General features: G+C 49.7%; 1 protein-coding gene across 2 annotated transcripts in view; it reads left to right on the top strand.

The window, feature by feature from the left end:
• Positions 1–23,090, top strand: part of MYH11 (myosin heavy chain 11) — a 67,200-nt gene that overhangs the window by 13,357 nt on the left and 30,753 nt on the right. The window contains exons 4-15 of one of the 2 annotated variants that reach the window (XM_063143367.1): positions 2,673–2,700; positions 8,380–8,482; positions 10,422–10,442; positions 13,718–13,810; positions 14,936–14,999; positions 17,022–17,120; positions 17,813–17,956; positions 19,400–19,495; positions 19,723–19,841; positions 19,991–20,143; positions 20,603–20,776; positions 22,618–22,791. In XM_063143367.1, coding sequence (XP_062999437.1) covers positions 2,673–2,700; positions 8,380–8,482; positions 10,422–10,442; positions 13,718–13,810; positions 14,936–14,999; positions 17,022–17,120; positions 17,813–17,956; positions 19,400–19,495; positions 19,723–19,841; positions 19,991–20,143; positions 20,603–20,776; positions 22,618–22,791 — 1,268 coding nt within the window. The remainder of the gene's footprint in view (positions 1–2,672; positions 2,701–8,379; positions 8,483–10,421; positions 10,443–13,717; positions 13,811–14,935; positions 15,000–17,021; positions 17,121–17,812; positions 17,957–19,399; positions 19,496–19,722; positions 19,842–19,990; positions 20,144–20,602; positions 20,777–22,617; positions 22,792–23,090) is intronic. The other variant, XM_063143368.1, reaches the window with a different exon arrangement.

The following is a 23,090-nucleotide window of genomic DNA, read 5'->3' as shown; positions in this document are numbered from 1 at the left end:
GCTCCACCTGGCACCGTTCCCTCTTCTGTGGAGGTCTCCTCGATTGCCTCTGTCTACACGGGCCGTGGTACCCTCTCGTGGCTTGCGATGAGTGGTGATAAGGATGCATCCTTGCTCCATGCTCCTGTGCCCTCCTCCTCCTCCTCCTTTCCCCTCTGCTGCCGTGGGGGCTGGATGCGGCCGTTAAACGGGGGCAGCTGAGAGACATCCTTTTTCCTGCCATCCCCGCCGCTCTCTCTCAGGCTGTGTTGGCAGCACAGAAATCCTTTGGGGGAAACCAGCCTCTAATAAAATGTAAAGAAGCGAGCCGCTGATGCCCTGGCTGCAACTTTGGAAAGGCTTTCTCCTTTTATGGTCAAGCTGCCAGCTCAGAGTTGCTTCCTGGCGATAAACCATCCGATCCAAGGCTGCGATGTCGCAGAAGGAGAGCCAGTCTTTGGGGAGGGAAGCCTCAGGGAACGCGTGGGGTAGGGCGGCCTTCTAAGAAGCCGCCCCGAGGACGTGAAGGATGCTGGTCTTGTTTTCAAAGGCACAAGCCTCCCCCTCTACCCACGGGGAAAGGGCTGAGCTGGACCAACCCTCCGTGGCTCTTACTGATGGCAGCTGTCAGGCATGATGGCTTCATGGAGCATCCGTGTCCTCTGAGGGTTGCGCTGCCTCTGTGCCAGATCCTGGCGGCGTGACGCGGGGCAGCCCAGAGCCTTGTGGGCTTCGAGTGGGATCTGGCTGGGCGTGACTGGGCGAGATAGACTCTTGACCCGGTCCAGCGTGGCAGATCTTTCATTTTCATGGCTCCCCCATTCACAGCCATCTTCCAGGGTTTGCTCCAGATGGCATCTGCCCTTGTTTGCCCCCCCCCCCCCGCTTTGCAAAAGTGATGCTGTGTGGTCAGTTGTGCATCTCGGACTGGGCCTGGGGGCCACCGAGGTCCAGGGCCCTGCAGCCCATCCCCCTTCCTCCAATGGCAGAGAGTGGCAGCAGAAGCAAGCCCCATTTTATTCCTGTAGTCATGATGGTTGCTAGGGGGTCCAAAATCCCCTTCCTCATAGGAGGAAACGCATCAATAAAAGAAGACGAAAGAGGACAGCAATTAGCATAAAACTGGCATAGGCCGACGTAGGTGTCTAGATGTAAATTTAGAACTCATTATTATAGTAGTTGTTGTTTGCTTCACGGCTGGTGTAATACCCACGACCGTCTAATCCCTGCCCCCAATAAGGTAATGAAATCCAGGGTCTACCGTTACCTAGTTTCACCACTGCATGCGATTTTTGGCACCAGGATTGTGCAGTGAGTGATTTTGGAGAATATGGAGAGAAGAGTTTAAAAGTCCCGGAGGGCTCCTGGTAACGAGGCCGTGGAGGAGACGGAGACCCGGGTGCTGTCACTGGTGTCAGAAGTTTTGACGCACCCACCCACCCACCCTGTTTTATTTCCCAGGCTCTTCTTGTTTCTAGTGTTGGCTGTTGGTGTGGCTCAGCTCAAGTGGAATTCTCTCTCCGTTAAGTGCCCCTAATTAAAAATGTCAGCAGGGGTGATTAGCGGGATTAAAAGAAATGAGCGTGGCTTTGATCCGGAGCGGAGAAAAGGCCTAATGACTATCCCAGGCGGCCAACTGCGGCTATCATTACTGTGATGTTTGTTTTGGGAAAAGGCCTTTCACATTTTGCGATGGCCTCAAGGTCTGCCTGCAAGCATAACACCAGTGATCCAAGGGGCCGCAGTTTAAGAACCTCCACCCGTTTGGATTCTTGTCTGGTTCCAGTTCAGATATGGAATTGATTGCAACTTTAACCTTTTGTTCTAAATTCTACTCCTGAGCATAAAAATGAAAATGTCTGTTGCTGGCCCCAGAAAACGTGCTAAAACTAAATCAAACAGTGAGGTGGACGCAGCTACCTTTTTGTTGATGGACGAGCTGTCAAGTGCTGCAGAGGATTCTCTAGATGGCAAGAGAAGCTGTAGATCCGTCTTGCATGCGGAAGGTCCCAGGTTCGAACCCTGGCACCTTCCGTTAAAAGGATCCTGTAGCAGGTGAAGGAAGAGGACTCTTCTCAGCCTGAGGGCTGCTGCCTGTCAGTGTAGACAATACTGGCCTAGATGGACCCAAGGCCAGTGTCCAGATTTATATAAATGTAAATGTGTGTGAGAAGGGGATGGTGCATAGACCGAGCCCAGATGTCTCATAGAATCATAGAATAGCAGAGTTGGAAGGGACCTACAAGGCCATGGAGTCCAACCCCCTGCTCAAGGCAGGAATTCACCCTACAGCATCCCTGACAGAGGGTTGTCCAGCTGCCTCTTGAAGGCCTCGAGTGTGGGAGAGCCCACAACCTCCCTAGGTAACTGGTTCCATTGTCGTCCTGCTCTAACAGTCAGGAAGTTTTTCCTGATGTCCAGCTGGAATCTGGCTTCCTTTAACTTGAGCCCGTTATTCCGTGTCCTGCACTCTGGGAGGATCGAGAAGAGATCCTGGCCCTCCTCTGTGGGACAACCTTTCAAGTATTTGAAGAGTGCTCTCATGTCTCCCCTCAATCTTCTCTTCTCCAGGCTAAACAGGTCCAGTTCTTTCAGTCTCTCTTCATAGGGCTTTGTTTCCAGAGCCCTGATCATCACGGGCCGGGATGCCTCAGACTTATTTAATGCCTTTTTCTCTCTCTCTTTCTCTGCAGATCGAGAAGACCAGTCCATTCTTTGCACGTAAGTAGAGCCAATTTGACGGCCACCCCACCCCTCCCTACCTCCAACTCGCCTTTGTCTTGCGAAAGGTTCTCCCCATCACCGTGGTATTTCTCACTTGAGATGCGTGCGGTGCCTCTCCACTACCTAGGTCAGCCTCCCCTGATTTGGTGCCCTCTAGTAGACGTGTTGAGGTGCAATCCCCGTCATCCAAACCCAGCATGGCCTAGGAATAACGAGAGTGGCAACCCAACACATCTGGAGGAAATCAGGTTGGGAAGGCCAGCCTAGGTCAGAGAGCGACAGAGAACGAGGCTTCCACTGACAACACTTGTAGTTTCCGGAGGTCGACCCCTCCCCCTGCTCTCCTCTCTCTCTCTCTCTCTCTCTCTGCCCCTCCTGCTCTTTTTAAACTCTCCACTACGTGCAGCTCTGCTCTCTCACTGCCAGGTTTTGCTTTGTATTATTATTTATTTATTTATTTATTTATTTATTTATTTATTTATTTATTTGTATAGCACCATCAATGTACATGGTGCTGTACAGAGTAAAACAGTAAATAGCAAGACCCTGCCGCATAGGCTTACATTCTAATGTTTTGTTTTGTTAGGGTGTGTATTGAATGCCGCTCTTAGGAAAGGCTGAAGCAGACCCGCCGCGCCACCTCTTCCACCCACTTGGCCTCTGGGGTTCTCAGCAAACACCTGGCCCACCCCGCCTGTTTCAAAGGGCTGACACCACATCAGTGATGGAATGCACAAATCCTCTTTCCGATTGCACATTCCCAGGGCAAGAACTGACACTTTGATGGAGCTCGGTTTTATTCCTTACATTCCTGCGGTCTGTTTATTTTTCCATCCAGTTTCCTGGAGCTCTCTCTGCAAGCAGCGCCCACCCTATTTGGGTCAGGGAGAGAGGACTGCCAGGGTGCATGAGCTGAATAGGCAGTGTGCATAGCTAGCCTGGCTTGTGTGGAGCTCCGCTGGAGCTTCTGCATTTGTGCCGCAGAGTCAGGCAGGAGACGCGGGGCTCCCTTTTCCAGATTATTATTATTATTATTATTTATTTATATAGCACCATCAATGTACATGGTGCTGTACAGATAACACAGTAAATAGCAAGACCCTGCCGCATAGGCTTACAATCTAATAAAGGATTAGATTGTAAATTAGATTGTAAATAAAGGATTAGATTCCAGAGGGAATGGAAGGTACCTTGAAGGAAGTTTTTGCTGTCGTGGTGTGTGCGTTGCGTCCTGCTTTCGTCTTCACTCAGACAGGCTTTGCAGGGGTGTTGAAATTCAGGCCCACGGGCCAAATTGGGCCCTCTAGGCTTACACAGATGACCCCGCCCTCTTCCCTTGGCCCCGCCCCATTTCCATCAACCACCAATCGTTGAATGCTCTCCTAGCTTTTGTTGGCTTTCCCCGTTCTAAAAGGCTGAAATGACTCGCCTGAGGCCTTGTAACCAGAAGTGAGTGCATTTAAGCTCAAGTAGGCTGGTATTTGGGGTATTTCAGCCCCGCTAACCTCACCTTTTGCTGTCAGCTTCACCCGCCACTGGAATGAGCCCCCCCTACCCTGAGCTCCTCCAACATTGAACTCTCCCTGTGAGCTGAAAGAAGCTCAGCTCCTCTGCCTCGTGGCCTCTTCCTGCGTTTGCTCTTTCCGCCCAGCATCCGGCATTCCCTGATGGGCAGCTTCTCCCCAGGGTGTCTTGCAGAGAAGGCCCGTTCCCTTTTCCCTGCTGCCTCCGTGTCCCTTTCACTGGAGATGCTGCCAGGGTTTTGAACCCGGGACTGTCTGCAGGCAAAACAAGGACCCTGTCGCTGGGCTTTTGTCCCTCGCCACTGAGATTTCTGGTTTCGAAACCGGGGAGGGGGAAAGATGGTCTCCCATGAACTGCTCCTGCCCTCAGGGAAAGGAACTGCAGCAGGAGGCCAGCCGGCCAGAGAACAATAAGTTCAAAGGCTTTGGTGGCTTTTTTTATATATATAAAAAGCACGCTCTTGGTTTTCCAAATGCAAGGATGCAAAGCAGATTTATGTGAAAGCTTTTTACGCAAATGTCTTCAAACTGGCATGTTTAGTCTGGAGCCGTTCCCAGAACACTTAATTTTTATCAATAAAACATGGACATATTTCAGCTTTGGGGCCTCATGTAAAGCTGGCGGCTGCAGTCTCTTAGCTGTGCTAGCTTGTGCGGGATCAGGGTCATCTTTTAGCCCGGTGAATCCACCGATACGAAACTGGTGGAACCGCTGGGCAGGGCCCTTGCAACACCGGGGCTGGGCCGTGCCCTGTCGCCTCAGTTGGCCTTGCCCAGAAATCCCACGGATGCCCTCCTGGCGAATGTGGGAAACAGCCGGACCTGTCCGAAGATGCATCTCTGGACCCGTTGCCAAGAATGACTGGTCAGATGCCCACCGGAATGACACGAAAGCAGCCACCTCAGGGAATCTGCCTGCGAACACTGAGGTTTATTTATTTATTACATTTTTATACTGTCCGTCAGCCAAAGCTCTCTGGGTAGCGCACAACTAAAAGGTTCCATTTAGCTGAAGTCCAGAATTCAGAGCAAGCTACAAATGGACTAATGTTGTCCTGAGACAGTGACACAAGGACACGAGACCAAAGCCAGAGAGGTGAGTGTCCTCCTTCCGAAAGTGCTCTCGGCTGGAAGGGCTGCCCTGCCCGATTCTGGATTAAAGAGGAAGAACCGTAAGGAGGGGGAGCAGAGGCCCCGAAACATCCACAGTGACCACCTGGACAGGCAGGTACACAGGGCACCTGGCCATGGCCCTTCCCCCACTATGAAATTGTATGTCTGCGCCTCGTGTGGCACAGAGTGGTAAGCGGCAGTTACTGCAGCCGAAACTCTCCCCACAGCCTGAGTTCGATCCCAGCGGAAGCTGGTTCTCAAGCAGCCGGCTTGGGTCGACTCAGCCTTCCATCCTTCCGAGGTCGGTAAAATGAGTACCCAGCTAGCTGGGGGAAAGGTATCCGCGACTGGGGAAGGCAATGGCAAACCACCCCGCTTCAAAGTCTGCCAAGAAAACGTCAGTGAAAGCAGGTGTCCCTCTAGGAGTCAGCAATGACTCAAGTGCTTTGCACGAGAGGTTCCTTTCCTTTTCCCCTTAAATTATAATAATTGGGCCTAAATCTGCATTTATAGAAGTCAATTATTATTTTTGTGAACTGCCCTGAGAATATCAGCTATTGGGTGGTATATTAAGCTAACAAACAAAAATTAGCATTTTTGCAAATCTCTGTCCCCCTTTGTCCTCCCTTTTTTGATGCTGCTATTCCTGTTTTGATGATGAATAACTGGCCATCCTAGCCCTGGGGATCCTTATTCGAGCAAACAAAAGTGGAAGTTACCAGTGGAAACAGCTGTGGGCAAAGATTGGCAATTTGGAAAAACCTAGTCAATTTGCCTAACCTTCCTGAAAATCCACTAGTGGCTATCGTTGGATGCTGGATTCCAGAGGTTTCTTATACATTGTATGAAGGAGTACCTCTGTCCTAATCCTGAACCTATTCCATTTTTTGGTGAGCTAAAGGCGTAGCGTTATGAGAACACAAAGTTCTTCTTCCCCCTGCTCGTAATTCAATCGCCTCTATCTCTTCCGTTCGTCTTCTCTCTCAAGCCCTTGATGTTGACCAGAATCTTCACAGCCTCAGTGCCACGGCTATCTTGAATAACGAAGCATCCTAGAACAAAATGACGCCTGGCCTTTTAAGGCTTAGCACCAACCCCAAGTATCCTCCCACTGGCTTTTGTGTGTGCGTGTGTGTGTGTCACAGACCCATTTATCAATGGGCCTGCGTTCGAGAAAAGGCGCCTCCTAATTAGGAAAAGGAATTGAGCCGCAGCGAAGCCACTGGAAGAGTTCCAAGTTCAAAGGAACCTGAGACAGAGCCGTTCCTGAGTTTTCTGCATTTGCCTTCCCGCCTTCTTCTAAAAAGCAAATTTATCGGATCTCTCAGCAAGATCCCGTTTACGTCACTCCCCGGGCTTGCTTCCTTGATTGGGAATAGAAGGGGTGATTTTGGAGGTTGATTTCATGGATCATGGTCCCAAATCAGATATCCCCGACATGGCCAAATGGATGCTGCAGTCCAACGCCTCTGCAGGGCACCGGGTTGGGGACGTCTATCCAGATCAACAGTTTCACCTGCATCTTAGTTACTGTTCGATACTGTGAGGTCGCTGTGGGTGCACCTTGTGAATTGCGACACATGTACCAACTCCATCTCTGACAAGGGGAGGGCTGTCGAGCGTTTCTCTAGTGGTATGATCAGGTTTGCTTCTATGTAATGTGCGAATGGTCCTTATACAAGTGAAACGAACCATTTAGCAGTCACCTCTGCGGAATTCCCTCTCTGTGAAAACAGGCGTGGGGATTGTCCAGTGTTGAGAAGGTTGTACCCAACTATAGCTTGTCAAGCGTGATGGATTTGCCACAAAGTGCCACGGAGCACTTGGTTTGGGCCATGGACTGCCGAGCAGGGCACATTTCTCCTGTCTCCAGCCTCCATATCTCTGACCTGTCCAAAATGCACAGGGGAGGTGATGGCTTTCCGCTTGTATGCAAAAATGTCTAAGGGCAGCACCGCGGTCAACTGCCGGACGCAGACTTTTTGGGCAGGCTCAAGTGGAGCATAGCCACGGTTCTTGTGAACAGGAAGAGCAAACTGGTTCTTAGGGAGGGAGCATAACTCAACGGTAGATGGGATCTATGGGCAGATTGCTAGACGATTTGGAGAATTTTGGTACAGGGTTCTGTCTCCAAATTTATATAAAGCTTGCAGCAATGAGAAGGGCATTCCCCCAACCCTCCAAATGAAGTTGTTGGAATTCTTGCTCTGTAGTAACTATAGATTTTCACCAGTCTCTGCAGATCACCCCAGTATGTGGTGGTGTGTGCTGAGAGACAAGACAAAGAGACGTAACAAATAAAAGAGCCCCGGGACCTTTCCCTGTGTGAGCAAGGGTGGACGTTGCTGGCAGACCCTGCTCCAGGCAGAGCTCTAGCGTAGAAGTCAGCGTGGTGTAAGGGTTAGAGTGTTGGACGGGGACTGGGGAGACCCGGGCTCTAGTCCCCACTTGGCTGTGAAGCGCACGGGAAGACTTTGGGCTGGTCGGTGGCTCTCAGGTTAATCTACCTTGCAAGGGTGGTTGTGAGGATGAAAGGGAGAGGAGGTGGAGGAGGACCACGCAAGCCGCTTTGGGCTCCTTGCAAGAGGTAAAACAGGCGAGATGGACATGTAATAATAAATAAGTCAAAGCAAATCATGTTTTCAGAAAGATTGCAGTTAGGTGTGCCTAGTCAAATGTTTCTGCAGTGTTAGATGTTGGGGTCAAAATACAAAGGAGCCAGTTTTACATTGGGTAAATATATGTAGGTATATTGTAGGGTCTTTAACCTACTGGTTCTGTCAGGGCCAACTGAGGTCAGAAAGGGTTTCTTCTTTTGCTCATCTCTCTCTCTCTCTCTCTCTCTCTCTGTGTGTGTGTGTGTGTCTCTCTTTGTCTCTCTCTGTCTGTCTCTCTCTGTCTGTCTCTCTGTCTCTGTCCCCGCCCTGCCCCCAACCTTTGGACGAGACGCCTGGAAACTGGACGGCAGCTCCTGGCACTTGACTGCTGTATGCTGGGGAGGGGCGTAATCATCTTTTCCTCCTTGTACTTTTCACCGTAGAGGGGAATCGGGTGCCGGCAAAACAGAAAACACGAAGAAAGTCATTCAGTATCTGGCTGTCGTTGCCTCTTCTCATAAGGGCAAAAAAGATACCAGCATCACGGTAAGCGGCTCCGGTGCCCCTCGGTGGCGCGGCCTCTTCCCTCTCTCTCGGTTTTTTTTAATGGTATCTTAATGTTTCCTAGGGCAGCATCAGGAGGAGGGTTGCCTTGAGCTGATGGCCGTGTTTAGAGCAGGCTGCCTGCAAAACGATTCCACTGTTTGCTTCTGCCCTTTCTTGCCAAATAGCTGACATATTATTGAGAGGACACGGTTATGTCACATCTCTGTGTTTATGGAAAAAGGGCTCTTTGTTTGACATGTCTCTTTAAGCGCAAGTGTGGGGGAGAAGAGCGCATAGCTTGCCATAAGTGGCTGCCCTGCCGGGGAGTCGGGAGCGCGTTTCTCTGCAAGACACCGCAGGTCCCTGGCTTATCTTTAAACCCTAAAAGGTCGGGATGGGTCCTCTGGAATGCAATTCCTCCACCGGGAAAACAGATTCTTTCAAACAGATTGGGTGGAGCCTCTGGGCATGTACTGTGTGCCTTTCCCTCTCTGCTGAGTAAGGTTAACCGAAGGCCACACATCCAAGATGAGAAGGTGAAAAAATCCCAGGCCCGAGGGTAACCATGTCCAGGTAGACATGAATCCCAGCGCCCTTCTAGAAATCCAGCACAGGTGAATCTCCACACGCAAAGGCTCAGCAGCCTTTGCATGCAGAAAGGCCCAGGTTCAATCCTCGGCGTCTCGAGTGAAAAGCATGTCAGGCAGGCAGTGAAGATGAAGGGTAAGATGGACCAGTGGCCTGACTCTGCAAGGCAACATAATCTGTTCCTAGATGATGCCTCTCTGCCTTTTCATGTGGGGACTCACCTGTGCAGAACTTCTAAAAGGGTGTTGGGATTCACATCTACTTGGGCACTGTTATCTTCTGGCCTGGGATCTCTTCCTTTAATCTTGGGCACATGGGCTTTGTTTATCCTTACCCAGCAGAGAGGGAAAGGTGCACGCTACATGCCCAGAGGCCATCTTCTTTATCTGACACATCCCAGGGATGGGGCCTGGTACTAAAAGCAGCCTTGACTCAAATTAAGTTGGAATGTCCTCCATGGCACTTTGTCTTCAGCACCTTCCTCCCTCTGAACAGTGAGAAGAAGGGATGGTAGAGACCTAAGTGGGGAGGTACTTCCCAGTTCATGGAGGCTCTTGTTGGCCAGCAGCTGGGACAGCGTTGCTTACAGGTTAGGTCCGGGATCCAAAGAGCCCAGTGTGGGCGTGCAGCTGTGCACGCATCCACCTGCCCACGAAAAACTGCAAATATTGGGGAATTGGAGGGTGAAGCTCTCTGTCTTCTTGAGATTCATAAAAGGAAACCTTGGTCTTCATGGGCATCAGAAATGTCTGGGACTGTGTAGGGCTCCACCAAAACTGGGCATTTCTCGATGCGGTTGGGTGAATAGGTTGAAGTGTGCATATTTAGCATTTTTTAAAAAGAAACCAAAGGGAAGGGAAGGCTTGGATTATGGAGGAAAGTAACGGGACGTTGCCCAGGCCCAGGTGCGCTGTGAGATGTTAACCTACATGGACACAAGGGACCTTCCGACGGAGTTTGACAAAGCACTGGTGTTCGTGCTAAGAAAGCCCCAGTTATGGGGCAGTATTTGGGGGAGAGGGTGGGTTTAGGTAAACATGATGCAAAAGACTTCGCCTGCAGAGCTGCCTCCTCAGTGCTGAACAAGACCTGATTGCTTTTCTTTTGTGTTACTTTCCCCCCCCCAGCAGCAAAACCTTTATTTATTTAGATTTAGGTCATATGTAAACCTACCAGTGCAAATCCACAGGTTGGTCCTTTTGGCTTAATTTTCTTAGAAAAGCTGTGTTGCATTATCATATTTATTGATTTATAGACGCATATTGTGAATGTAGGTGGAAACACCTTAGAGACCTTATTTCAGGATGTGATGAAACTGATGATTGTTTTATGCCATGTTATTTGACTGCAGCAAGGTCCATCTTTTGCTTACGTGAGTAATCTGGATTGTTTGGAGTGTGTGTGCGTGTGCGCGCGGGTGTAAAGGCACGGAGTGTAGACCTGCATGCCATAGTTGCACCCCTGCCCCTGAAGAAATCACCAAGACGGTCTTTGGAACCCAGAATCCCACACCCTTGAGCAACGATAGCACCGAACCGTCACATCACAATCTCCCAGGGCCCTGATCCCAAAGACACCATCTTCTAGGGAGGAGGGTGATTCTGTGTGTTCAGTTGGTCTTGCTTCCAGACACGTGTGTGTTTAGAGTCATCGTCTCCACCGCCAAAGGAGGAGGATTCTTCTTTCAAATAGCATCGTCTGATTTTTTGAGGGCACATTGGAATATTTTCATTTCCCGACAAATTTTGGAAGGGCCAAAGAGCCGGTCTGAATGTGTGCTTTTTGAAAGAAGGTCACTCCCAAGCCGAGATACGCTTCAAACCAAACTGTTTTAGGACAGTCTTTCTCCCAAGGGATCACAGTGTGGTAGTTGATTGACCTCGTCTTCTCTGCTTGCACGCTGCTCATTTTTGACGTTGCCGACTTGTGCTACGGAGATTTCTGCACCTGCAGCCCTTCTGCATGCCTTCAGCCTGGCTTCAGTACGTTAATCATCCTGCGAAAGAATTAAGCTTGAATCTTCAGCAATTGTATTAATATGGATTGGCAGTGGGGCAGTGGGCGAAGAGGGTAGAAACTAAAGGATGCTAAGGTTGGGCGGGTGGTGAGCGTTCTCAGTGAAACATGGCAAAGACCTATAGAATCATAGAATCGTAGAGTTGGAAGGGGCCTACAAGGCCATCCAGTCCAACCCCCTGCTCAATGCAGGAATCCACACTAAAGCATCCCTGACAGATGGTTGTCCAGCTGCCTCTTGAAGGCCTCTAGCGTGGGAGAGCCCACAACCTCCCTAGGTCACTGGTTCCATTGTCATACTGCTCTAACAGTCAGGAAGTTTTTCCTGATGTCCAGCCAGAATCTGGTTTCCTGTCACTTGAGCCCATTATTCCATGTCCTGGACTCTGGGAGGATCGAGAAAAGATCCCGGCCCTCCTCTGCGTGACAACCTTTCAAGTATTTGAAGAGTGCTCTCATGTCTCCCCTCAATCTTCTCTTCTCCAGGCGAAACCTGCCCGGTTCTTTCAGTCTCTCTTCGTAGGGCTTTGTTTCCAGACCCCTGATCATCCTGGCTGCCCTCCCCTAAATAGTCTTGAGACACTTAGAAGGCTTTGGCAATCTTCGAAGCTGTGGGATAACAAAATTCCAGATCTCTGCTTTTTCTAACCATTGCTCTGAGTGAAGAGAATAATGTAAGTCTGACCGAAAGAGAGTGGGGGAGGAACCACTGTTTGTGGTGTGTACTACTCGTATGCCTCTTCCTGCCTCTGGTAAAATAGGTTTGGTAGGTTTTAGTATTGCTTCAAAAACCTGCTCAACCAGCATTGATAGTGAGTCAAAAGAAAAATCCATGCAAACGCCAGGAGAGCAGAGTCCTTTTTACGTTTACTTGAGGCTTTAAAAAAAAGTTTTGTCTCCAACCCAAGTTATGCTTTTTATCAAGAGCCAGAATGTGGTGTTTTTAATCCTGTATTATCCAGGATAACAAACAACAGTAATGCTCTAGGGAATCTTGTCATCAGCCATCTATAGCTGGAGTCCTTTCCTCAAGTGATCTGGCAGAAGTCAGAACCTCTCCCAGAGAATCTCCTTGTGGCAGGGTGTGTGTCGAGACTTCCAGAAAGGGACTAACCCGTATCCCGTTAATTTCAGTGACTAAATCCGGATCCATCCCCTTGTGCCGTCATTCTGTGCCTAGAACTGAAGGCTTTTAAGCCCGAGCCTTCAGGGTCCCATCTGGAGCACAGCTGCAGACCGCCAATGCCACCTGAGGAACGGTCTACTCATGAGCAGAGCCTTTACTGATGAGGAGGCCTCCTTTCTCAGGCAGGCACTTCTGCAAATGGCAGCCGGCCCGACTGGCGCCTCTAGGCGCTCTCTGGAGCCAGGTGGCCACTCTCCTCTGCCCCCGAGTCCACGAAGGAGCCAAATATGCCTTGAGGGGAAGGGTTGATGTTCGTCTTCTCCAAGGCTCAGGATCCCCCTGATCCACTTCAGGGCCCCTTGACGCAGGCAGCTCCTCCATGTTGTTCGGCTCAGAGGATGCCAGGTCGTCCCCTGATGATGAGTCCAACGGAGGAGGCGAGATGCATATCAATGACCTGAAAGGAAAAAGGAAGCAGCTCTTCCCCAGGGCTCCTTCGCTGGTCACCTGGAGCTGACCCTCAATCGCTACAGGTGGAGCGTCTGTTTACCCGCCAGCGGCCCAGTTTTAATCTTGGGGAAAGAGGCATCGCAGAGTCCTTGAACGAATCGGTTCAGTCGCCTCCGTCATTGCTTTAAGAAAAGGCTTCCTTGGGCGCCTCTCTGGTTGTGTTGCACGGCTTGTGTGTGTGTGGTAGTCAGCAGCAGCGTGTAACTGCATGTGTGTTTTTGCATGGACAACAATTGTGATCTTATTTTAAAAACCATGCGTTGTCATATCCAGCTTCTCAGTAGCCCTGCATTTAACATGATTAATAGACGCGGTGTAATCTGCTTCATGCTGCGTTACAAGGAAGTATCATTTCATTTTCAGCCATTTCATTTCCTAATTTCCATCGTTTCTTGCCAAATAAATGCTTCAGCTCACCAAGTCCGGGGACGGGGCAGGGCAGGGGTCTCATCAGGTGGTTGCAAAGGTATTTTTATTAGCCTTCAGCAAGCAGAAAATTTGCTACGAAGAAGTGGATAAATAAATGGTCCTGTATATTTAAGCAGATTGCAACAATTTGCTCACCTGCCCTGGGTGTATAAAAAGAAGAATCAGTGGACAAAATTAAACCAGCAACATCTTAGAACAAGAAGAAAAAAACGAGCTTTTTTTATTTCCTCCTCCACAGATCTCCATGCAGGTAAAATGCATGTAGATTGTACTGGATAAAGGAGCATGGGGCATGTTTTCCCCCCAATGCTGCAGATACAAGGATTGGGCATTCCCCATATTCCCAACTGGTGTGCACATGGCAGAGGAAAAAACATATTAATGCCCTGTAGACATGACCATATATATGTGCATTTTTCCAAACGGAGATGATTTCTCTGCAGGGGGAAAGGACCCCTCCATGGGTCTGGCTTTAAGCCCGTGTCTGCCTGTAAGTGTGTGTGGTTCTTTACGACAGGGCAATTCTGTCAATTCTCTGGGGATGATGACTTCTGAATCCATTTTAGGGTGAGCTGGAAAAGCAACTTCTCCAGGCCAATCCCATCCTTGAAGCTTTCGGGAACGCCAAAACCGTGAAGAACGATAACTCCTCCCGATTCGTAAGTTCCCGCCATGTTCTGGGCAGGGAGGAAGTCATAGAATCATAGATCACAGAATCATAGAATAGCAGAGTTGGAAGGGGCCTATAAGGCCAATCCCCTGCTCAATGCAGGAATCCACCCTAAAGCATCCCTGACAGATGGTTGTCCAGCTGCCTCTTGAAGGCCTCTAGTGTGGGAGAGCCCACAACCTCCCTAGGTAACTGATTCCATTGTCGTACTGCTCTAACAGTCAGGAAGTTTTTCCTGCTGTCCAGCTGGAATCTGGCTTCCTTTAACTTGAGCCTGTTATTCCGTGTCCTGCACTCTGGGAGGATCGAGAAGAGATCCTGGCCCTCCTCTGTGTGACAACCTCTTAAGTATTTGAAGAGCGCTATCATGTCTCCCCTCAGTCTCGGGGTTGTAACTGGGTACTCATGGAACCCAGTGAACATCCCGTCTTCTAAATCCCGTCTTTATTGGGGATGTTTTTCATTGAAGGGATTCCTGGTAGACGTATGATGGGCAACGCACCGTGACAGTTTTTATCTGTTCTGTGCCAGTGCCAACCGCCCTAGCTCCTCCAAGGAAGCCTGGAAAGATTAGGGTTTGGTGGGGGAGGGGCTGGGGAAACGCAAGACTGCTCCCAACCTGGAGCTATATTTCCCAGGGTCCCTGGGGAAGAACGAGTGACTGACCATTAAACTCGTACGTGGTGCGAATAAATACAATTTCTCTAGTGTTCTTTGCTCTGAAAGCCATCACCATCCACCCTCTAAAGTTGGGTGGGAAACCTGTGACCTTCCAGATGTGCTACAATTCCCATAATCCTTCCCCGTTGGCTATTCTGGCTGGAGCTGATGAGCCAAAACATCTGTGGAGCCACAAGTTGCCCACCCCTGCTGCAAAAGCGGCCCTGAGCTTCCCAACCTTCGGAGCGAGGGGAATGTGAAGCTATAACCCAACTGCAAGAAAAAGATGTTCAAGTCACTGTGAATTGTGACTCGCCGTAGATTCCCTTTCACATAATCCCCTCCCAATTCCATTCTGGCTGTTCAGCAAAACCCGGGAGCCCGGTAACAATGTTCTAAGAGGCAGAAAATATTTGGAAGTCCTGCCAAGCCATGTCCTTCGTCTTGTCGACAGGGTAAATTCATCCGCATCAACTTCGACGTCACCGGCTACATTGTTGGAGCGAATATAGAAACCTGTATCCTTGTCTGGCCACAGGGTGGAATTTGGATGAGCCCAAGCAAGGAAGAGAATAGAAGCATGTTATCAAAGACAAGAGAGGGGAGATGGTTGAGTTGGGTTGCTCTGTTGAGGCTGACCCCAGTGGCTTCGTTTGCATTTGTTCCCTGGTTTATATTTTCCTGTCAGAATAAAATATGTGCATTAACGTAGCGTTATGTGGCATCCACACAAACTAGAAAAGTTAAAGGGCCGTAGCTCACATGGTAGGATGCAGAAGGTCTCATGTTCAGTCCCCATGAGAGATGCCTGTCTAAACCTCTGGCATTCCCAACAGTGTCAACAATGCCAAGCTGTATGTTCCTACATTTCCTGCTAAACACGGACCAATCTCTGCTCTCATCCAGACTCTTATCTCCCGGCCCTTAGAAACGATGGCTTCTTGTCGCGTCCTTTGTGGATTGAGGAACCATTTTCCTGGAGTTCAGCTGAAGTGGTCCAGTCATTCCATTCTTTCTGAATGGCTTTGGAGAAGCCACCCATCACCCCACCCCCATCTATGCATGTTTGCTTAGCTTGCACAGAATACCCATGTCAGAGAGGTAAAGGGAAGGGATGATGGTTTGGAAGCAAGCAAAGATAGAGACTCCAGGACCAGCACCATCTGTGCCCGGAGGCGGAACAGGTACAGAGCCAGGTGGAACTTGATAGATCCTTCAAGTCACCTGACTGCAGTACCTCCTTCTGGCCATCTGCTGTGGTGGCGCTGAAGTGCAATGGAGAATAGGCCAGAAACGTCGTCCTCCACCAAGCTGCCCTGAGAGAGCAAAGCAGCCTTCTCTAACCCGGCACTTTCCAGATGCGTTGGGCTCTAGGCTCTATCATCCCCAGCCAATGGCCACACTGGCTGGGGTTGATGGGAGTTATGGCTCAACACAGGCTGGGGAAGGCTGGTGCCACGGGTCTTGGACAGAGTCCCTGATTTGAGGCTGCTGGCATCTCACAGGGTCGTCGTCCTGTCCCCTGTCCCCGTGTTAGGGTCCTGTGGAGCCCCTCAGCTTTGCCCCGGCTCATGCCTGGTGGCCCACCTTATTTCAGACGACGCGAGCCGAGTGCTGCCCTCCGCAAGCACAGCACGTCTTCTCCCAGGAGAGCGCTCTAAACATTTCCAGTAAAACTGGGTTTCGTGCAAGAGCGGTTGCCAACAGCTGTTGCCTTTTTCTTTGGGTTGTGTTTGCGCAAAAGTGCTTTGTTTAAACAGAGAGACAAACAAATGGACAAATTCCTCCTCTGCGTAAATAGAAAAGGCAAATCAGTGAAAACTTTAGACAAAAACTAATATTGTAGGGTTGGAGAGGAGACAAAACATGATCTGAGTGGAAATGGAGCATCACTTTCATCGAGGAAGGCTCGGAGCATTGGGGCAAAAGGCACCCAGAGAGGAGGAGGAGGAACCGCAGAGGGAATTACACCAACTCGCACAATTCAGAACGGTGGCCTTCCTCTGGAAGCGCTGGCCAGCTAGAGGCCAAACGTGGGGCTTCTTCGCCCGTTAGGCTGGTTCACTATTCTTAACTATGATTTAGCACAGCCCCTCTAGCTGGGAATGTTGGGAGTTGCAGTCCAACACCTCTGCTGGGCACCAAGTTGGAGAAAGCCAGTTTCACACCACGTGTGTGTGTGTGGACAGGAAGAAGCCCAAGCAAAGCCTGAGGCTTGTACGCGTCACCTCCCCTCTTCTCCTCCTGCACGGTTGGAATGAGGACTTGGGTAGCGTTTAGTGTGACTCTCAAAGAATCCTGGCTGTTGTTATGTATGAACCAGAGACCGTGGTTTAAAACATACTCTGGTTAGTTTACTTTTTTTGTATGAAGCTGCCTTGTTTAATCATAAGGACATAACCGTTCATATACGATTAAAGCAGTTAAACAATATCAAACCCAGAAAAGAGGCAGTGTAATGGCAGGTAATTACAATATCCGCATCGGCATTAAGAACCACCCAAGATGTGTTTGCTTGCTTGCTTAACATCAGCCGACAGATTTGCTGGAAAAGTCCCGTGCCATTCGACAAGCCCGCGAAGAGAGGACCTTCCATATATTTTACTATTTGCTAGCTGGTGCTAATGAACAAATGAAGAGTAAGTTGCTTGTTGTTCTGTCTTCTGCCTTCAACAGCTGGGAAGAGGGAGGAGGAGGAGACGGGGGAGCGCACCGGGGTCTTGGGACGGCTTTGGGGAGTCATCGCCTTTGTTTCTTCCGGATCAGAACGGGGGAGGGTCCATAAGCAGGGCCAGCCCTGCGAGGATGGCAAAGAGGGATGAGAGCAAAGCATATTTTTCATTGTGTGTGTGTGTAGGGGGGGGACTGTTATGCCAACCTGGGCAGTCAGGAATGGCGTGAGGATGATAGCGCAAAAACCTTCGGAAGTAAGATGTGGACCAACCCGCAATGTGCTAAAATGAGCAAGAGAGCAAAACTCTGAGCCAGAAACTCAGGCTCGGGGTAGGGGGTGGGTCTAGACCAGCCTTCCTCAACCTGGGGCGCTCCAGATGTGTTGGACTGCATCTCCCAGAATGCCCCAGCCTGGCTGGGGCATTCTGGGAGTTGTAGTCCAACACATCTGGAGCGCCCCAGGTTGAGGAAGACTGGTCTAGACGAGTGGAACTTCCACAGTGAGGTGCAGTCTGTCGCTGAGCACCAGTCGGCCGAGGAGGGCTCTTGCCGCTGGGGTGTGCTTGAGGGCTTCCTGTAGGGCACTTTGGCTGCGATCCCGCATGGAACATTTGTTCTATTTTGCCTGGCCGTGACGTCGCTACTGTTCACCCTCTAGATGACCTGCTTCTTGAAGGTTTCAACAACTACACTTTCCTGTCCAATGGCTACGTGCCCATTCCCACTCAGCAAGACGATGAGATGTTCCAGGAGACCCTGGAAGCGATGGGTATTATGGGTTTCAACGAAGAAGAGCAAGTTGGTAAGGAAAGCCAGGAGGCAGGAAGGACCCTGGGTAGCCGGAGTGAAACTGTTCGCCACCCTTGGGGTTTTATCCAGTGTTAAGTCCCATTTCATTTCAATGTGTCTACTCTGAGCAAGACTTCTTTTCCCCCCCTTTTTTTACTTTCTGTTCGCTGGGGCCAAAAATCACCCCGATGGCTAAAGTTGATAGATTTATTAGGATATTTTGTTCCTGCTGTCACAGGCTCTTTGGGGTTTTCAGAAAGAAAATTCTTTGCAGCCTTTAAACATGCTTCTTTGGATATATTTTTGTTGGAAAACATTTACCCCAACATGCCATATTGTTGGAAAACTGTATACCAATACATTATATTGGCCGGAACAAAAAATATTCCCCAAACCCCAAGGATTCAGTTGGGGTTTTGGAGGGCGACACCATTTGTGTGTGTACAGGAATAAAACTGTAAACGCTAAGTGGCTAAAATTGGAAGGCAATGCTGACTATCTGTGCTGTGGGTCTGCTTCTGGGTAAATTCTGCAATAAACTGGGCACCCAGAGTAAAATAAATAAATGACAACCCCATTGTCGGATGTTAACAAGGTTTCTGAACGCTTCATAATCAGCAAGACCAATGAAGGATGTAAGAAACACAACATTTTCTAGGTTCTAGATTCCAAACGATGGATAAATATGTCAATGCAGAACAGGAGCTTAAAACCTGGGTTCTGAATGTTGAAATGCAGCTAGGAAAAGATAAACGTTTTAAGTCTTCCCTTTGCAAATGCAGAGGCCGGGTGGTTGAACCAGGGCCAGTTATTACCAGATGGATGACTCTGTAAAGCTGGGGTTTAGATGCCTTCTTGCAATGATGTCCAAGCCGTGAGCTACAGAAAGAGCAGGGCCTTGGGAGCACGGGTGCGTCAGTGCAGGATCGCAGCTGTTGCAGAATAATGGAGGGAGAAAACCAACTATCTATTAAATAGTCTTGAAAATGTACCGTTTGGAGTTGGGAGAGCCCAATTATGTAGATGCTTCTAGACCAGGATTTTATGGTGCCACAGCCCTGCCTCATTTACAGGATTTTATCATAGAATCATAGAATCATAGAATAGCAGAGTTGGAAGGGTCCTACAAGGCCATCTAGTCCAACCCCCTGCTCAATGCAGGAATCCACCCTAAAGCATCCCTGACAGGTGGTTGTCCAGCTGAGGGTCTGGACATCCTTGTCTTCCACTTGTGACCCTCCTGCATTCTTCCACCATTCCGTCCGCCTTGTCTTTACCAACAAAAATCCGTTCAGGAAATAAAAAATGGAATTGGTGCACAGCGCTTTCTAAATTGTAATGCTAAAAAGCCCCCAAATAACCCCCGAAGGAGGCATAGACTTAGGCCGGGCGGCACGTGAATGCAAGTAGTCAATATCCATGTCTCTTGGGGCGTCTCTCTTTTGTATCATTGCAGCCATGCTGAAAGTTGTTTCCTCAGTTCTCCAGCTGGGGAATATTGTCTTCAAGAAAGAGCGGAACACCGACCAGGCGTCCATGCCAGACAACACAGGTAGGCCAAGCAACTATGGAGGATTCCAAGGGCTTCCTCTCCTTCTGGTGACTTTTTCCTGTAAGAACTGGGCGTGGAGAAGTTACCAGGAGTCAGGCGCACGTGGCTAGTCTTGGACACACATGGAGAAACTCGTCTGACTTCCCAGTGAAGGAAATCTTTGGGCAGTGGCTCACGCCTGGGGAAAGATGCTGTCCTAAATGACATTTCAATGCTCTTTATTCCAGCTGCACAAAAAGTGTGTCACCTTGCGGGTATTAACGTGACAGACTTCACACGGGCGATCCTAACCCCGAGGATCAAGGTTGGGCGAGACGTCGTTCAGAAAGCTCAGACCAAAGAACAGGTAACAGCCGGCCCATTCCTCTTTCCCCAGGTCCGTTTCCAATCCTCTCATTTCGCAGTTCTTCCAGGATTGGAAGCAGACTAGCCTGACCCCGAACAAGGAAGTCTGGTTTTGATTTCCTTTTTTAAAATTACGGTGTTTCTCGACAGGCTGATTTTGCTATAGAGGCCTTAGCCAAAGCAACGTATGAACGCCTCTTCCTTTGGATCCTGAGCCGCGTGAATAAGGCCCTTGACAAGACCAAGAGGCAAGGAGCATCTTTCCTGGGAATCCTTGACATCGCTGGCTTCGAGATTTTTGAGGTATGTCCCCCCTTTGTTTAACTCAGGGCTGCCTCCAGGGGAGTTTTTATTATTATTATCATGCAACCGCCCTTCTTCATTCACGGAATGCTACAGGGAGTCCAGACGCCCCCATCTTCCACTTGTAAGCCTCCTGGGTTTCCCCGCCCTTGCCGTCTTCTTTCTTGCCGTGGAAAAACTGTTCAGGAGAAAAGGAAAGAACAGACCCGCCGGACTTCTTGATCGCTTGCGCTATCTGGAAGCATAACTGGAGCAGCTGAACTTCAGTCTGGTTCATTTCTTTTGCACTCGTTAGGGAAAGGAATAATCTCCATACCGTTCACAATTTAAAAACTCTTATTAAATCCCCTCTTGGCTACCCTCATTCCCTAAGCTTCACCCTAAAATTATTGACCACGTGCCTTTCGTTTTAAAGCCATTAACCATTAACGTCCTGCTTTTCCTTTCCTTTTTTTCTAGGACAACTCTTTTGAGCAGCTCTGCATCAATTACACCAATGAGAAGCTCCAGCAGCTTTTCAACCACACTATGTTCATTCTGGAGCAAGAGGAGTACCAGCGGGAAGGCATCGAGTGGAACTTCATTGATTTCGGACTGGATCTGCAGCCCTGCATCGAGCTGATTGAAAGACCCGTAAGGCCGCATTTTAGGGGGAGCGTCATTCTGGGAGACCCTAACCTAACCTAACCTCCCGCTGCGCACCCTCAGAATTTCAGATGGGCTGACCGTGCCACTCACCAGGTTTCCTTCACAGAATCATAAAATAGCAGAGTTGGAAGGGGCCTACAAGGCCATCGAGTCCAACCCCCTGCTCAATGCAGGAATCTTCCCTAAAGCATCCCTGACAGATGGTTGTCCAGCTGCCTCTTGAAGGCCTCCAGTGTGGGAGAGCCCACAACCTCCCTAGGGAACTGATTCCATTGTCGTACTGCTCTAACAGTCAGGAAGTTTTTCCTGATGTCCAGCCGGAATCTGGTTTCCTTTAACTTGAGCCCGTTATTCCGTGTCCTGCACTCTGGGAGGATCGAGAAGAGATCCTGGCCCTCCTCTGTGTGACAACCCTTTAAGTATTTGAAGAGTGCTATCCTGTCTCCCCTCAATCTTCTCTTCTCCAGGCTAAACAGGCCCAGTTCTTTCAATCTCTCTTCACAGGGCTTTGTTTCCAGACCTGATCATCCTGGTTGCCCTCCTCTGGACAGGATGATCCAGCTTCAGGGGCAGCTGGCGGCCAGTGGGGCTGGAGGGACGGAGGACGGGGCAGACGCACAATATTCTACTGAGATTGCCAGAGGAGTACAGAGCCAGACCACGAGGGGCGCTTTTGGAGCAGGGTAGCCAGTGCACCTGGTTGCGGGGTGGGGTGGGGGGGATCTCCCTAGCACCCGTGGGCAGGGGACGGGCAGGGGGGTCACTGCCCCCATTTGCCCCAACTATAGGCTGCCTCTGGTTTTATTTTCAAACTCTTCACAGTAATGTGATGATTGATTGATTTACAGCGTTTATATACTGTTCCATATTTAAACAAATTTTGCAGCAATAAAAGATGAAATCGTAAAATAGATCAATACAAAGAATAAAACATCATTCGAACTTTATTCTTTTTTTAAAAAAAAATGCAGTGCCAATAAAAACAAACCCGTGGCTGGTTGATCAAGGAAGGTTTCCTGGAATACAGCTGTTTTTAGGAGGCACCAAAAACGGCACAATGTTCGCTCCTGCCTGACCACCAGGAGCAGAAAGTTCAGTGCTAAATGCTAAATGCTTAACTAACCAGTAGAAATCTTACTCTTCTGTGTTCTACAATGAAACATGAGCTAGCCATTTGTCGTAGCTCCCTGTTAGCAGAGTGGGTGTGTGTGTTTGCGTGTGTTTTGTATGTGGACGGTCCCAGGTTCAAGCCCTGGCACATCCTGTTTATAGGACCTGAGGTGAGGGGGGGAATTCTCCTTGATGGAAACTCTGTGAAGCCACTTAGGAATGTCGGAAGCTGCCTTATACTGAGTCAGACCTGCCTTGGTCCATCCAACCCAGTATTGTCGACTGACCGGCAGCAGCTTTCTAGGACTTCAGGCAGGAATTTTTCCAGCCCTACCTGGAGATGCCGGGAATTGAACCCGGGGCTTTTGCATGCCAAGCAGGGCCTCTTCGGCCACTGAGCTTCAGCCCCTATATTCTGGTATGAGTAGTGGTCCGGGATCTCCAGAGTGTGGCCCTGGGCTCCCTGCCCCTCCTGACTTTATTTCTTAAGGTTTTCTTTAGTTGTGCTTTTTTAAGATTGGGAGGTTCGCACGCTGCAAGGCAAAGGGCTTCCCTGCGACACCGTCTTCATTTGGGTTGTGTTTTGCACCTTGTACTAGGTTGTTGGGCGGTTTGGTTTTTTTTGAGTCCCAGCGGTTTGCCTTCTGGGAAGTGGGCGGGTTGGGAAGAGCCTTCCGCCGGGACCCCTGACGACCCGTTGCCGTTCCCCTCTGCAGAACAACCCTCCCGGCGTCCTGGCCTTGTTGGACGAGGAGTGCTGGTTCCCCAAAGCTACGGACACCTCCTTTGTGGAGAAACTGTGTTCGGAACAAGGCAACCACTCCAAGTTCCAGAAGCAAAAGCAGCTCAAGGACAAGACGGAGTTCTCCATCATCCATTACGCAGGGAAGGTACGGAGCAGAACGAGGCTGCCACGGCGGCTGGCCTTTTCCCTCCCTGGGTATGTGTCCTGGGCCTGCCCGTTCCCTCTGGCGTTCACACGTGCCGGCAAGCTGGCACAAGACACTCACATCTGTGAGGCTTCTTTTTATTGAGGAAATCTCACGGGAGACCGGCTTAATGGTTACACACTCTCCAGAAACATACTTAAAGCTGAATGATGGTCAGAATGCTTTAGGCCTGAGAGATAAAACTTAGCAAAGCTTTCTCAGCTTTGCACCAGCATTTAAAGCCTGTTCAAAGCCACTTG

The sequence above is a fragment of the Elgaria multicarinata genome, chromosome 17, assembly GCF_023053635.1.
Source record: "Elgaria multicarinata webbii isolate HBS135686 ecotype San Diego chromosome 17, rElgMul1.1.pri, whole genome shotgun sequence".
Lineage (NCBI taxonomy): Eukaryota > Metazoa > Chordata > Lepidosauria > Squamata > Anguidae > Elgaria > Elgaria multicarinata.
The sequence above is the reverse complement of the archived record's forward strand: the minus strand, read 5'-3'. Positions and strand labels throughout refer to the sequence as shown.